This window comes from Gossypium raimondii, chromosome 12 (assembly GCF_025698545.1).
Source record: "Gossypium raimondii isolate GPD5lz chromosome 12, ASM2569854v1, whole genome shotgun sequence".
In the NCBI taxonomy this organism is placed as follows: domain Eukaryota; kingdom Viridiplantae; phylum Streptophyta; class Magnoliopsida; order Malvales; family Malvaceae; genus Gossypium; species Gossypium raimondii.
In genome coordinates, this window is record NC_068576.1 from 35,304,101 (window position 1) to 35,319,176 (window position 15,076).

Sequence of the window (15,076 nt, forward strand, 5' to 3'; positions counted from 1 at the left end):
TTGTTAGTTTTTTCTAATTATATTTTAGTGTATACATGAGATTTATTGAGGTAAGAACGCTATCAAATTTATTGAGAACAGTTATGGGAGGATCTCATCATGATAAAGCACCGTGATGTGTTTATAAAGTTAAACTCTAAGATGATGAGAAAGAGGATAGATTATCTGAGACTTCAATTTTTGTACATCATTGATGTAATGGGTCGTTTAGGGTTATTGGCAATGCTTTTTTGGTTGACCGGTATTCATCATTTGGTTGGCTTGATGACGGTGGTGTTAGGATGAAATTATCATTGATTGATTAAGGTGGCACCTCTCTTATTTGTTTTCGAATCCTTTCGAAAGTGGCGGTTATTGTCAATTTATCTTTCTCATCTATTGGCCATTTTTCTTTTGTAGACATGGGCATTTGTGCAACTGCTTGTAGAGTTTTATTCATGGTTTGTATTATTTGTCCAATTTATGCATTATTATTATTTATGGTCGGTATTAATGACAATATATTTTTTATGAAGGGTTATCAAACAAAAATAAATAATATATAGGGTTAATTTCATTAAATGTCCCTAAATTATGATCTAGATTTTAAATTGATCAATAAATTTCAAAACGTTCTAATTGAATATCAAAGTATCTTAGTTATATCAGCTTAGCCATCACTTTGAGTGTTAAATGGACATGGAAAATATTTAAAGCACATTAACCCATGATTACCTATTACATAGGTAATTTAGATTTGATGTGTTAAAAAAGAAGAAGAAGAAGAAGAAATAATACTCCTAACTTGTAATGACATTGCCTGTTCTTTTAACAAGTCAAATCTAAGTCATCTAGGTAATAGGAAAAATCCATGAGTTTTAAATATGTTCCAGGTCAAACCTAAGTTGACATTAACACCGAAATTAATGGCTAAGTTCACAAAAGGACTTAATTAAAATAATACTACTTTGATAATTCAATTAGAGTGTTTCAACAATTAAGAACCTATTTAAAATGCAGCCATTGTTTGGGGACGTCTAGTGGAATTAGCCCAAAGATGTACTGTATGTTCCCACTTATAAGTTGACAAGGACGGCCACAAACATGCATTTTAACAGCAAATGATGCGAGAATTTTTAGGTCTTTCGCTTTTCTAGTTTTATGTATGCTTTCCATGAACTCTAAATAATATATATAGGTCAAAATAATTGCTAGGTCTCTCTATGATAGGAATTTTATCACTTTAATCCTTATACTATTAAAAAAGATTTAAATAAGGCTAAATTTGGATGAAGCTAACATTAACTAGTTAAAAATTTTAAAGATACTAGATGGTAAACAAGAAACACTTGCTGAGCCCCAAGCCCATCAAAGCCACCCCATAGCTCTGCCTCATAAGTACCGATATTTCCAACATTCCTCGCAAATCCACTTATCCATCACATATGACCTCACCAAAGCGGCATGGGTTAACCATTAGTCACCCTAGAAAATGGAAATAGTATAAGCACTACACCAAAACAGGCTTTTAGCGGCACTTTTTTAGGTCTTTAGCGGCGCTTTTTAGCGTCACTAAAAGTATTTGCGGCGCTTTTAGAAGCGCCAAAAAAAAGGCCGCTAATGAACACGTCGCTAACTTTAGCGGCGCTTTCCCACAAACGCCGCTAAAGACCAAGACCTTTAGCGGTGCTTTTACCACAAACGCCGCTAAAGACCAGGACCTTTAGCGACGCTTTTCCCACAAACGCCGCTAAAGACCAGGACCTTTAGAGGCGCTTTTCCCACAAACGCCGCTAAAGACCAGGACCTTTAGCGGCGCTTTTACCACAAACGCCGCTAAAAACATGACTTAAAAAATATTTTAATTAAATAATATATATTTCTATCATAAATATTATATTATGTTTTATTTTTAAAATTTAAATTTTAAAATATATACTTTTAAGGATAAAAAATATTAAATTAAAATTTCTATTAAAATTTTAACTTTAAAGCTAAATATAAAAATTAATGAATTTAAATTAAGAAAATTAAAACAAGTTACATTCTATATTAGAATTACATAAGAAAATTGTTTACATTCTATATTAGAATTACATTAGAATTACATAAGTTACATTTACAAGTTACATTCTATATTAGAAAATTGTTTACAAGTTACATTCTCTCATGACCAACTCTCAAAATCAACTCTTTAAGGGATCTTTTTTCCTTAACTCGGTGTAACCGAGTTGCAAAATGTGGTTTTCCATACTTTTCTTGCCATCCCACATGTAGCGAGAGCAGTAGCAACCCAAGACTTATCGCCAGAAATGCTTACGATTGTTTTCTCACAAAGGGAATATAGTTGTACAAATTCATCCAAATGAAGTAAATAAAAGCTTCACTCTGGGAAGTTAAAATCAACAAAGACAATGGAATAGAACCTGTTGGCATCTAAGATGAGGATCCGAGAAACCCAATAAAATAATGCTCCATCTTCAAGAATAGCCATGCTATGTACCATCCCTGACTATTGCAACCACCGAACCCAAGAACGGTCAAGGCCTCAAGGGCATAGATGAAGGCTACTACAAATGGCTCGAATGAGAAATTAATTCAAGAGAGAATCACCATGTTCTCAACAATATGCGGATTTGCTTTCTCAAGCAACAATGAGATGATGATTGGGTCACCAAGATGATGGTTTGATATAAGTACAACGTTGTGACCCGCACCCAATTGTCGACAATTAGATCCATAAAAAGCTAGTTTAAACATGAAAGATTCAGCCAAGATTGCAAGCTTCCTAAGTCCCAGTTGCACGTAAAAGTTTCCGAATGTTGAAAACTTAATATGACCACGTTTAGCTTATGCCAATACAAAATTGAAAGGAAAACACCATTAAACTTTCCTTCGAATACTAATATATAACTTCAAATTTTGCTTGCATAAAAATAAATAAATTGACATGATCTAAAGTGATGAAAATTAAGAAATTAAAATAAAATGGACACAAATTTAACATACAAACCTGTTATTTTATTTCTTCCTCGATGCACGTTCTTGTTAGTTATTAATCAAAGAATATGCAAGTATTGTAGCATGCGAATAAAAATTTCATCAACTTACTACCAAGCACTCTGTGATGGATAAATCATGTTATGATCTTTAACAGTATGTTTGTTCAAAATGTAAATAATGACAAGGACATCTTAGTGAAAAGATCTTGGAGCAAAACTCGGTCTTGTTTAGAGGAATCAAGTAAAAGGAACAAGAAAATTGAGCATAGTCACCGCTTAAGCTTCTCCTCTATTTCATAGAAAAGAGAAAGATTGCCAACATATGAATTTCGCAAAGAACATAATACACGGATGTTAAGAGAAGTGATTTTTTAATTTTAAAAAAGAGACCGAACATGTCCTTCATGATCTTAAATATGAATAACATAAATGTTATATGAAGCACATGAAAGAGGGTGAATAAGTTAAATATACAAAATACATGCTTCTTTTTCTTTGCATTTTTGTCAATTCGGTTGATGATAAATAATCAAACATGAAGAAGAGAAAAACTACTAAAGACCCTATGAAACCCTCAATGAAAAAAACACAAAAAAGAATGCACAAGATAAGAAACATGGAATAAGCTTAACCTTGGATGGTCTCATATAGTAGCTAATAATTAAGAAAGAATTACAGTCCTTATTGCAATTCTCTCTCTCTCTCTCTATATATATCTATATCCATGAACCTTAAAGTTTATTACCATGGTTTACAAAATAGAATTATGAAATTTTAAAAATACAAATTCCTTCAGCAAAGCACATGGTTAATTTTCAGGAAGCTTTTACAAATTAAAGGCCTGAGCATTAGTGGCGCTTCTTCAAAAACGCCGCTAAAGGCCCGAGCATTAGCGGCGCTTCTTCAAAAATGCCGCTAAAGGCCCGAGCATTAGCGGCGTTTCTTCAAAAACGCCGCTAAAGGCCCCAAAAACTCAGAAAACGGTGTCGTTGGGCTTAGGCTTTTTGCGGCGCTTTTCAAAAAACGCCGCTAATGCTTATTTTTAGCGGCGTTTTCCAAAAAGCGCCGCTAATGCTCGACCTTTAGCGGCGCTTTTCTAAAAACGCCGCTAATGCTTGATTTTTAGTGGCTTTTTTTGTCCAAACGCCACTAAAAACGCCGCTAAAAGCCTGTTTTGGTGTAGTGAAGAATTGAATTAATCCATTTAAATTCAGAAGAACTAATTTGATAAAATCCTTATAATAGAGGGACTTACCAAATATTTTCACCTAATATATATGATAGGGAATAAGAGGATGGTGTTTGGATTTAGATTTGGAAGTAAATGAAATCTTTCATTATATCTTTGAATATAAAATAATATATAGTTACTTAATTTGCAAAGGACAAGATCAGTGGCCATGTCTTCATCTTAATTATTATATTTATATGATCCATTATAACTACTGAATATTCCAATCGAACCTTATCCATCTTCAATGGAATATGGGTCCCTCTTTTTTTATTTTGGTGCAATTTTCTCCCTTTCTGCTTCTTTTCTACCATTTAAATTTTTTATCAAACATCTTTGAACGTCATAAATTTGTAAACTAAATCTAAATCATTTTTTTCTCCAATCTCCGATACTGACTGTCAGATTAACTTGGATACTAAGTATGTTCTTCTACTCATAAATGGGTATTAATCCACCACACCAATCATTGAATTATCGCTTGAAGCTCGATAACCAGACCACATTTTAAATTTTTTTTAACAAACTAGTGACTTCAATACATATTTTTAAATATCTAAAGTCCATTTTATGACTTTTTAAAATTAAATAATCAAAAACATAAACTAAAAATAATTTAGTCATATAACAAAAAACCACTTTGATGCCTTCTATAATTGGGGCTTTAAAATTATAAGGAACCAATATCAACTCCCCACGTCCATTTTGTTCAATAAGTGGGGTTAATACCACTGATATGAATAATTCAGCATCCGCTGAAAGATAATACTAATAATATATTGTTTTTCTTAAAGGAACTTTTTATCTTTGAAGATGCGATAATAAATTCATAAAACGAGATGTTTCGTTAATTATTTGATAAGGTAAGCTATATGAACATACATGAATATCCATCAAAACATTCTTAATAAATTTATCTCGACAGAATTGAAAATCAAAATCTCTATTAAAGATAATACATCCTGTTAAAAGTTGAGTTGAGTATTCCGAATTCCTGTATATAACTATACATGGCATTAATTAAAGCACCCCCAAGATAATAAAAAAAAAAGACGAGAGGCCATAAAAGAAGCAATAAAAGGCGAAAGCTCTTAAAGATGATGTTGTCTCCTGTGGTTGCTAGACTTCACTCATCATCAATTCTCTTTGTTACATATCCCCATTGTGGAGATAATTCATTCAACCTTTCAATATCAACCATTTGATTTTCATTATAAATTTCTGGTATAAATTAAGTCAAATTTTCCATGAAAAATCTCGGTTAAAATATGTCTAAGTTATTGTACTCTTTACAAATTTGGAATTTAATCTTTCTACTTTTTAAATTTTAAAATTCAGATTCAATTATTAACACTGAAACTCACTTGGTATGTACGTAACTAAAAAAAATGAAGTTGTAATAAATTTGAATTTAACAGTGTTTATGGTTAGAGATGAATTTTGAAATATAAAAAATAGAGGTAGGACTGAATTTCAAGTTTATAAAAGAATATAGGGACTTAATACAAATTTTAACTAATATATTGTGTTGGCCAGTCTAATCAACTTGTTTATCATAAAAATTTTCTTTGTCAAAAGATGTCATTGTTGAGGATTTTAGCCTTGGAATTGTTGTCCACAAGGGAAGCATATGTATGAATATTCGTTTCTAACTTTTCATCATCAATCTTCATGAATTAAATTCATCTTGAATTTCGTATTCGTTTTAATTGTGTATTTAAATAATATGTGTTAATGGTCGGGTTGAGCTTAAGCATGATACTAACATATTTTATGTTTGCCTAAATTCGGTTTGGCTTGAAACTTAAAATTTTATCTAAACTCGTCCATATTTGCAAAAGATAAACACAAGTCCATTTTAGTTCCCCCCATATTATTTTTAATTTTTTTTTAAAATATTTATATTATATTATTTTAATATTTAAAATTTTTTTACATTTTTTATTTATTGAAATTTTTTATATAGTCATCTTAACATTACTTTAATGTTTACATCAGAGTAGTATTATATATTTAGTATAGATTTATTTTTTTAATGTGTTTTAAATTACATAATATATAAACATAACATAATATAAAGTATTGTAAACTTAAAATGGGTCGGGCTAGGCCAAGCTCGAACCTTAAATGTTCAAGCTCGAACCTTAAATGTTTAAGCTTGAACCCGGCCCATATTTTAAACAGGACTAACTATTTTGCCCAAACCCTCCCAAATTTCGGGCAGGTCTTCAAATCTGGGCAAGTAACCCGATCCATGAACAAGTCTAATTTAAAGTATTACATTTATATTAATAGGATGTTTTTCACTAATTTAGCTTAAATTTCTATTTCATCTTAAATATATTACATGTTATAATCAAATTGGTATATAATGATTAAGTTAATCAATTGACTTAATTGATATAATATTGATATTTGAAAGACTTAATTAAGATTTTCAAAGTTTAGAAATCAATTTAAAATATATCCGATAATTTGGATTCACTTGATAAATTGTTATTTATCATGTTAATTTGAATTCTAAAGATGAGATAATAGAAAATTTAAATTCTCTTAAAATTTTATTTTATAGGTAGGTCTATGTATTGTTTATCTAAAAACTAAAATTGTTCTTTTTGTTTGTTTTTCTTAGTAGCTTTTGGCAAAGATAATGAAAACTTATTTATCTAGGATCAGTCAATTAAATTGAACTTTAAACTTCAAAATGTTTGAATTAAATTGATCTTTAAACTTCAAAATGGTTTAATTGAATTTTCACAATAGCATATCGATCACGTTCTATTGCATAGAGAGGTTAGATAGATGTGTTACGAGAGAGAAATCTCCTTCTAAATTTCATTGGCATTATGAGTATTTTAATATCTCAAATTTAAACTATTCATTCCATATATATATACACACGTGTTTACAATTTAATCCATATATATTTTACATATATGTTTCATGTTAGATATGAACTCGTCTTTATAGCATAAAATTGTAAATTGAACTTGAGTAGTAGGAAAGCAATCGATTTAATCCGTCAGTTCAATTGTTTTTTTTTTTTCAAATCGACTTTAGTTGAGTAAATTGAACCGACTTTGATTCAATCAATTTTGATTAACCGACCTTAAGTTATTGGATTGGGTTTATATATTTTAATTAATTTAAAACCCAAATAAGCCGAAAAATTGAATGGGTTAGTTTTTTCTCCCCTCATTGGTTAAAATGAGTTCACTGACCAAGATTCGGGTTAAGCTTTATGGAAAGCAGTACGTGGCTAACTCAATGACTTCCTAGAGTTGGGAGGCGAATCTTAAGAACAAAGCCAGGGAAAACATCATCAGGGACATGAATATGAGGATTGTGCTCCACTATTAAATTAGGATCACCGCATTTATCTCCGATGGTGTTTAGGGTTTCACCTTCTCCAACCACATAAATTTCGTCACACAGCACCATCCCTTTGACATTATTACGATCCTCATCATCATCGCCACCATTTGTTATCGTACAAGCTTCTTTGAAACAGTTTAGTAATAGCAGTAGGGTTATCAACACGACAACGTAGCACCATGAAGCTTCCTCGGCTAAAGCCACCGTTAATGCCCAAATTCGCTGCCGACGACGACGAAGATTGCAAGAAGCCATGAGAATTGAGTGACGGATTTTGGCATTTTATATGAAGAGAAAAAGCTAAGATTTGTATTACGTATTACGTGAGTCACCTTCTTAGGGCTAAAAAAAATCAAAAGAAATTTTATTGAGCGCCTTAATGTGATATTAGTGTTCACAAATTATTCGAATTTAATTTTAAAAAAATTAAGCAATTCAAGCTAGTTGTATTCAAGTGCCATAATATTCTATTCAAACAGCTAATAAGCCTTAAGTTTTTATTTTAATAATAATTTTATGGGTAAAAGTATTATGAAGACCCTTGTACTAGGAGTCAAATTGCATTTTACTTCTTTTTCTCAAAAAATAAATAAATTAGTCATTATATGTTATATTAAAGAGTAAATTGGTATTTTCTATTCCATTTCTATGGTTAAAAATGACATAATTGAGGAAATAATCAGTTAGTTTGCTATTTGATCTAACTTACATGGACTATTTTACTCTTTACTCTTTTTTTAGTAGAGGGAACAAAATGTAATCCAACTACTAGTACAATGACATAATACTTTTACCTATTTTTATGTTATGAAATTAGGTTTTTTTTTTTTATCTCTATTATGTAAAAAGAGCTTAAGTATGAACGAGTCCAAGCTTGAATACAAATGAACTTGCTCGAACATATTGAGTATGAACGAGCTTAAGCTAAACTCGAGCTTATAAGTTAATATTCGATCGAGTTCAAACCGAATTTCAAATTGAGCTCGAGCTTGTCATTATTCAAGTTCGACTCAGTTCAATTATCCTAAAATGATTCAACACGAAACAATAAATTGAATCAAATTCCAAAAAACCTGAGACCCTAAAATTTTAAAACATGATATGAAATTGAAGCAACTTGTAAATCTCCAATATGAATGTTATGTTATTGTGACATTATACAACATCTAAGCCGCGTTTACAAATCAAAATACCGAACTGCAAGATACGAAAATCTCATCAAAAGGGGAAACCAAAATGCAACAACTGCTTTTGGGCTGAAACAATATGTAATATATTAAAGAATGAATTCAATTTTGATGCTCTACTTACAGTCGGAGACTTGTTCTAATCTATACAGTGTGATCCGACAAGTCTACTAACTTTTCATCCTCGTTCGGCATGTCGGTCATGGGAAGTTGAATGCTGGACTTGGAAATTTTATTCCACTCGTTTTCAACTCGAAAGAATATCCATTGGAACCTTCTGAGCATCTCTAAGGTGGTAATGGTGAACACGGTTAAGTAGTTGTGGCGGAGATGAGCGGATAGTTTGTACGTCCACGTACATCGTAAAATCAAGTTGCTTCCGATAACCCAATAATAAACCTAACGAGTGAACGAAAAAGGCAGTTATGCATGTGAGCTTAGCTACTGATACGCCATAGCAGAATTGGAAGAATAATTAATGGCACATAAAATCTTTACCCAATTTTGCCCGTATAACAGATCGGACCACCAACTTGGCTTGTTGAACTTGAAAATCCTAGTGAAGACACTGAGAAAATGCAATGCATGCATGATATAGGTTGATCATTATGTCAACGTGTAGCTCCGTGTATCAAATTCGAAATAAACCGAAATTAAGTGCAAGAAATGCCAAAGTGATCTCACAAACAAAAGTTATATAGAAGTGCCTGTGTCGGGAACAGATATTTCATCGTACCTAAGGTCCCAATCACGAGTTACGTCCCAGTAAAACGAGTAGAGCGAGTTAACAAAACTTGAGATAAGCCAGAGGGGATGATAAACATATGTCCACCTATCAGGTAAGACATGATATTTAAGGGCCGAAAGAAAAATCACGGGGACTGCTGTCGAATATTTTAAAGCTGAAAACCACATGCAAATTGGGTTAAAATATGAGATAAGCCGAGTGTGAACCAGCAAACCGAAGCACTAACAAAGTTAAAAGGGCGTGTTTAACATTGTACAGCTTTACGGTTCACATTTTCATATCCATGGCTGACTAAACGTAAATTAATAAGAAAATAGTAAACATCGGGGACCCCTATGTATTACCGTTGAAAAGGGTTGTCTTTTCTTTTGTGTCTTTATACTGCCGCAGACATTGCATTAGCCGCCAAATATAAGGTATAACAAGCACTAATGGAATAGCAACTGAGTGACTACCGCAAATTGAGTCTGCTTCAAACCATGCAATTGTCGCAACCTACATGGCAAGACAAACCTCATTTATTCATCTAAGAAGATCAACAAGCATGGGTTTAATTCGACCTCGTCCAAGCAATTCAATAGCAATATTATGAGGTATTACAGACAAAACATTAAGCACTCGGTTCAACCGGTCGTAATTGACTTACCTGGTTATGAAGCATCCTACAGGCTGAACGCTCCAAATCTGAAAATACCTTCACATAATATAGATTACGAGCATGCATGACAGATCAAGAAATCTGGTAAGATGACATGCAATCTAATAATTACAAGAAATGAAAAGAGTTGCTTGCCTTAAAACGAGGTCATAGGTGCATACCTTGGCCATGGAAGTTAGAATATCAGCCAAGAAGAAGTCGGGAAATGAAATTGGCTGTTATACAAAAATTAAACAAGTAAAATACAAGAATGCATGTCAGCCACGGAGAGCAAAATACAGCGAAAATGAAAAAAAAAAAAGGTCCCCAGAAATACAGCTTGCTAGCTCGTGTACGTATGAAGGAAATAAAACTACACTAGAAACTTGCCTGCAGTGGAAATGCTATCCGCCATAGCGTTTTCAAGAAGAAGTAACGAGAAGACAAATAAAAAATATCGAAAGGGAATACCAAAACTAAAGCAAAAGCAATATACAGGATCACCTGCAATTTGTATTAACCGAAAAGAAAAAATCATATACGGATTCGTATATATGCAGAAATTCATTATATGTAATGCCGTGAAAAAAAGGGTAGATATTACACTGGTTGTGATGCAGCTAATGATACTTCTCCATGGGAGTAAAGATAAAGGTATGCCGTCATACTAGTCGGTACTATAATTGTCAACCATGTGCTACACTGCATATATCGAAACATAGAACCGGAAATTAGAAACTGAACACATTTTTGGCAGTGGCACTACGATTTAAGGACGTACCTTCCAAATTTCTCTGTGAGTAAGATGGTTTTGATCGATATCGAATATTTTTACATAACTAATAGTACTTTGTGAGAAGACCCATAAACACACTCCCCATAACCAAACCATCATTGTCTACAAAATTGCAACATTGAGAAGTAAGATTCAACAAACATCAAACATCGACGAAACAAACTCGGGTAGTCATTTTAACTAACCACAAGAAGGAGAGGATTATAATATAAGAATGCCTCATACAAGAACAAGTCTCGCAGGTCCGAGTTCATTCTCATAACTGAATCCCATCCAATCTAATTCAACACAAGAAACATTTTCACAAATTTGCACTATCATCGACGGCATCGTAGCTAAATTGTATAATACTAATTACTAACCTTGCAACAACTGAAACCCCAGACTAAGAACAATGTGACCTGAAAATTCAATGCCAGTTCTTAAAAGGTTCATCATTTTTCATTTTGGGATAAATATCAAAACCAAATGGTTTGATTCAAGTTTCACAAATCACTAACAACGATAACGAATTAGCACTATTTTAAGTTGATACACAAACAATTATATTAATCCAATATGAAACAAAATGTATACAATTGAATCAAAATCAAAGTTTTATGTCTACATATGAACCACAAGTCACCTTTTATATGTATAATTGTACCAAATCAAAATTCATGTACCAAATTGTGGAATTCAACAAACCTGAAATCTCCATATAAAAATGGAAGAAGGCATCATAGCTGCTGCTGTGTGGGTAAGTGAATTAGTAGTACCTTTCATATCACCCAACACCATGGGAAAAACATAACTTTCTTGAACGCTATTACCCGGTTCACCAGCCCCTACAAAAAAAAGTTACAAATTTTTTTGGATAAATTCAAATAAAAGGTTAAACCCATTAAAGAAAAAGATGAGAAGGGTTGAATTTTGAACTTACCGAGGCCGGAAAAAGCAGATTTTCCGGTGGGTTTTCGAAGATGATGACTTTCGAACATGGTGAAATTCAATTACATCCTGCAAACAGTAAAATTCGAGTTCAATTTTCTTACCCCCCAAACAAAAAATACTTTAAAAGAATGAGATTTGATGAATTTTTACAATTAACACGAACTAGTAATAGAATCAAAGCTCAAAGTAACAAGCTTTTGAGATTGTGGATGATTTGATTAGATCCGGAATGAATGATGAACGACATTAACAGATAGTATTATTTAGAGAAAGGAGAGATGAGATGTTCCATTTTCACTTCAGCACGTTGTCAGTGAAAAAATTGCTTGCTTATACTCACTAACTATCAGCATGTTTTTGTTTTGGTCACTTAAGTTTAAAAATTTTTATTTTAGTCATTAATCTTATCAAATTTTAATATTTGTTGAATCACTAATGCAATGCCGACATTGTCATTTTCATTGGCATAATACTATATTTAGCCCTCTAATGTTTTCAATAAATTTAAATATCAACTTTATCAATTTAGTCTTGATTCTTTAACATTCAAGAATAATTTTCTTTTCTAAAAAACCATACAAATAAAAAATATTTAAAGAATCTTTTTCGATAAAAATACATAAAATTTTATAAAAGTACATACAAAATTATAAAATATTTATAAATAAATGAATGTTTATTTTATCATTTTCTAACATAGCATTTATTTATTAAAACAACGATTTTATAAATAAAATAATTTAAGGGAAAAAATGAAGAAGACTTAGTAGATTAAGCTTTTCCCTTTTTATCAACATTAATGATCACCATGTTCAGATTGGGTAAAAAATTACAACATGAGGTTGAAAAGGGTAAGAATCAATATCTTTAGGTTGTTGTCCAGAACAAGTTTATCGCATTTGAGGTTGTGCTTGAAGATGGGTATGATTGAGAATATATATATGTGAGTGTAATGACCCGATAGTCAGGGGTGTCGGAAAGTGTATTTCTGGGACTCCGTTCCTATGAATCGGACTCATAAATATTTTTAACAAATATTTACGTAGTTAGTCTAGTAGCGAATTAAATTTTGGATAGGTGATTATCATGAATCAGGAGTTATTAAGGCTCGAGGACTAAATCACGTTAAAGTTAAAAGTTAAATTATAGATTGAAATAAACTAAAAGGGACTAAAGTAGCAATTACACTTTTATTCTTTTAAAGTGGGCTATATATTATAAAACTTAATGTATATGTATATTATATAATAATTATTAAAAATAAAAAAAATTAAAAAGAAAGAAAGTGGGAAAGCATGGAAACAAATTAGAAAAGAAAGAAAAGAAAAGAAAGAGAGAAAGAAGGAGAGACCAACGGCAAACTTAGGGAATTTTAGCTTCTCAACTTCAATTGGTTAGTTAATTTAGTCCGTTTTCTTTAATTTTTATGTTTTTAGAATCCCGGTACTTAGAGCTACCCGACCCATATTGTAATTTTTAGTATTGCTTAAGATTTTAAATTTTGTTATTGTTGAATAGTTTAAATAATAGGGTTAAATTGATAGATTTTTAAGTTAGAAGTGGAAAAGGATCAAATTGTATAATTAATTGTTGATTTTGAGCAATATGGACTAAATTGAGAAAAAATTAAAATTAAGGGGTAGAATTAAAAATAAGGAGTTGAATTTAGCTTAGAGTGAAATTAATATAAAAATTTGAAATTAAATATGAAGATTAAAATTAGTCTCGGTTTAGGGACTAAATTGAGAATTTAGCAAAATGTGTTAAAAATTGAAATTATTGTTAATTGAGTTGTGTAATATTAATCTATTGTAATTATTGTATTCTGTAGTGAACATCGTCCTGGAATCCTCGAGTAAGAAGGGGAAAGACAAGGTCGACGCCGAGTAACTCGGAATATACGGTTTGTGTTTCTATAATCTGAATTAAATAGTAGATTGTTGCATATATAATTGTTTGCATATGGTAAGCATTTGAGGTGAGTACTTTGGTACTTTGGGGTTGAATTAAATTCATAATTGAAATGAAATGGATTGATTTTGTATATTATGAAATATATTGATTATGAATATTGAATTGAATATATGTGATATTGTGTATATATGAAATTGAGACATTGGTTGTATTGAAAAGTGAAGTGAAACCATATTAACTGTTTCGGGCTGAGTCGGATATAGATGACATGTTATAAGATAGGAAGAGTTCAAGGATTTCTTTGATTTCGAGTCAATGAGGCACTGAGTGCCAATTTGCTTCGGTTTAACCGATGAGACAATGAGTGTCAATTTATATAACGCTGGGCACAATTATTACTTTGGATTTATCTGATTAGGCACTGGGTGCCAAACTGGTGTGTTGGTTGGATCCGTGTATTCATTTGAGTCCGAGTCGTTTTAATAGGGGAAATTAAATAATAAATTTATGTGCTCGATATTGAGATAGCAAAAATGTGAAATGAATATGAGACGAGAAATGAAATATGAAATAATGAAATGAGATGTGAATTATGAAATAAAATCGAATATTGAACAAAGAGTTGGATCATGCCATTGCATGAATTGAGATTAACAAATGCTATATGAAATGTCATTGATATGTGCTTGAGTATATGGGATTTAATGGATGTATTAAAGAATAGGTAAATTTGTATTATTGATTTGAATCATAAGTGCATAAACATTATTGTTGCATTCTCATATCTTGATTATTTATGTCAAGTTAAATTGTTCAGATTATAGAAATATCACTGAGTTATACTCAGTGTGTGGTTTTGTTTTTCATGCGTAGGTTAGGTACTTCTCTTTTAATCGTCGACTTAGCATCCAACAACGAATCCCAGACTCAAGTGTGGTGATGTTCTAAATTGTAATGACATATACTTAGGAAGTCCTTGCTTTGATGTTGTTGATATTTGATAATATTTTGGTTTTAGGTGAAATGATAGTAATTTGTATATATGGTGGTGATTGAAGTTGTGTTTTGGTATGTTGCGTAGTTGGATGTGATGGTATGTTTTTGGTTTAAATCTTGATAAAAGTTATGATATGGTCACTAATGTTATCAATTTGTTATATTTTGGTCATTAAGTTGTTAACCATCATTAACAGTGTAACAACAAGTTGACGTGACATGTTATATCAACACTTTGGATGGAAATTTTAGGTCAAACTGCTCAGTAACCAAAATAG

The 15,076-nt window shown here is 31.6% G+C and overlaps 1 protein-coding gene across 4 annotated transcripts; it reads right to left on the reverse strand.

The window, feature by feature from the left end:
• Positions 1 to 8,689: 8,689 nt before the first annotated feature.
• On the reverse strand, positions 8,690 to 12,202 carry LOC105763821 (uncharacterized). Of its 4 annotated transcripts, XM_012582193.2 has the most exons (14): positions 12,039 to 12,202; positions 11,878 to 11,954; positions 11,643 to 11,782; positions 11,318 to 11,356; positions 11,141 to 11,233; positions 10,941 to 11,057; positions 10,766 to 10,861; positions 10,550 to 10,663; positions 10,342 to 10,395; positions 10,169 to 10,216; positions 9,867 to 10,017; positions 9,511 to 9,676; positions 9,273 to 9,342; positions 8,690 to 9,173 (listed from the first exon to the last, which is right to left on the reverse strand). In XM_012582193.2, the coding sequence occupies exons 2-14, from the start codon at positions 11,933 to 11,935 to the stop codon at positions 8,919 to 8,921; spliced, it is 1,401 nt and encodes a 466-aa protein (XP_012437647.1). In that variant the 5' UTR covers positions 11,936 to 11,954; positions 12,039 to 12,202; the 3' UTR covers positions 8,690 to 8,918. The 4 variants fall into 4 exon arrangements, with proteins under 4 accessions (XP_012437647.1, XP_052481708.1, XP_052481709.1 ...); XM_052625748.1 differs by lacking the exon at positions 11,141 to 11,233; XM_052625749.1 differs by lacking the exon at positions 10,550 to 10,663.
• Between the last annotated feature and the right edge of the window lie 2,874 nt (positions 12,203 to 15,076).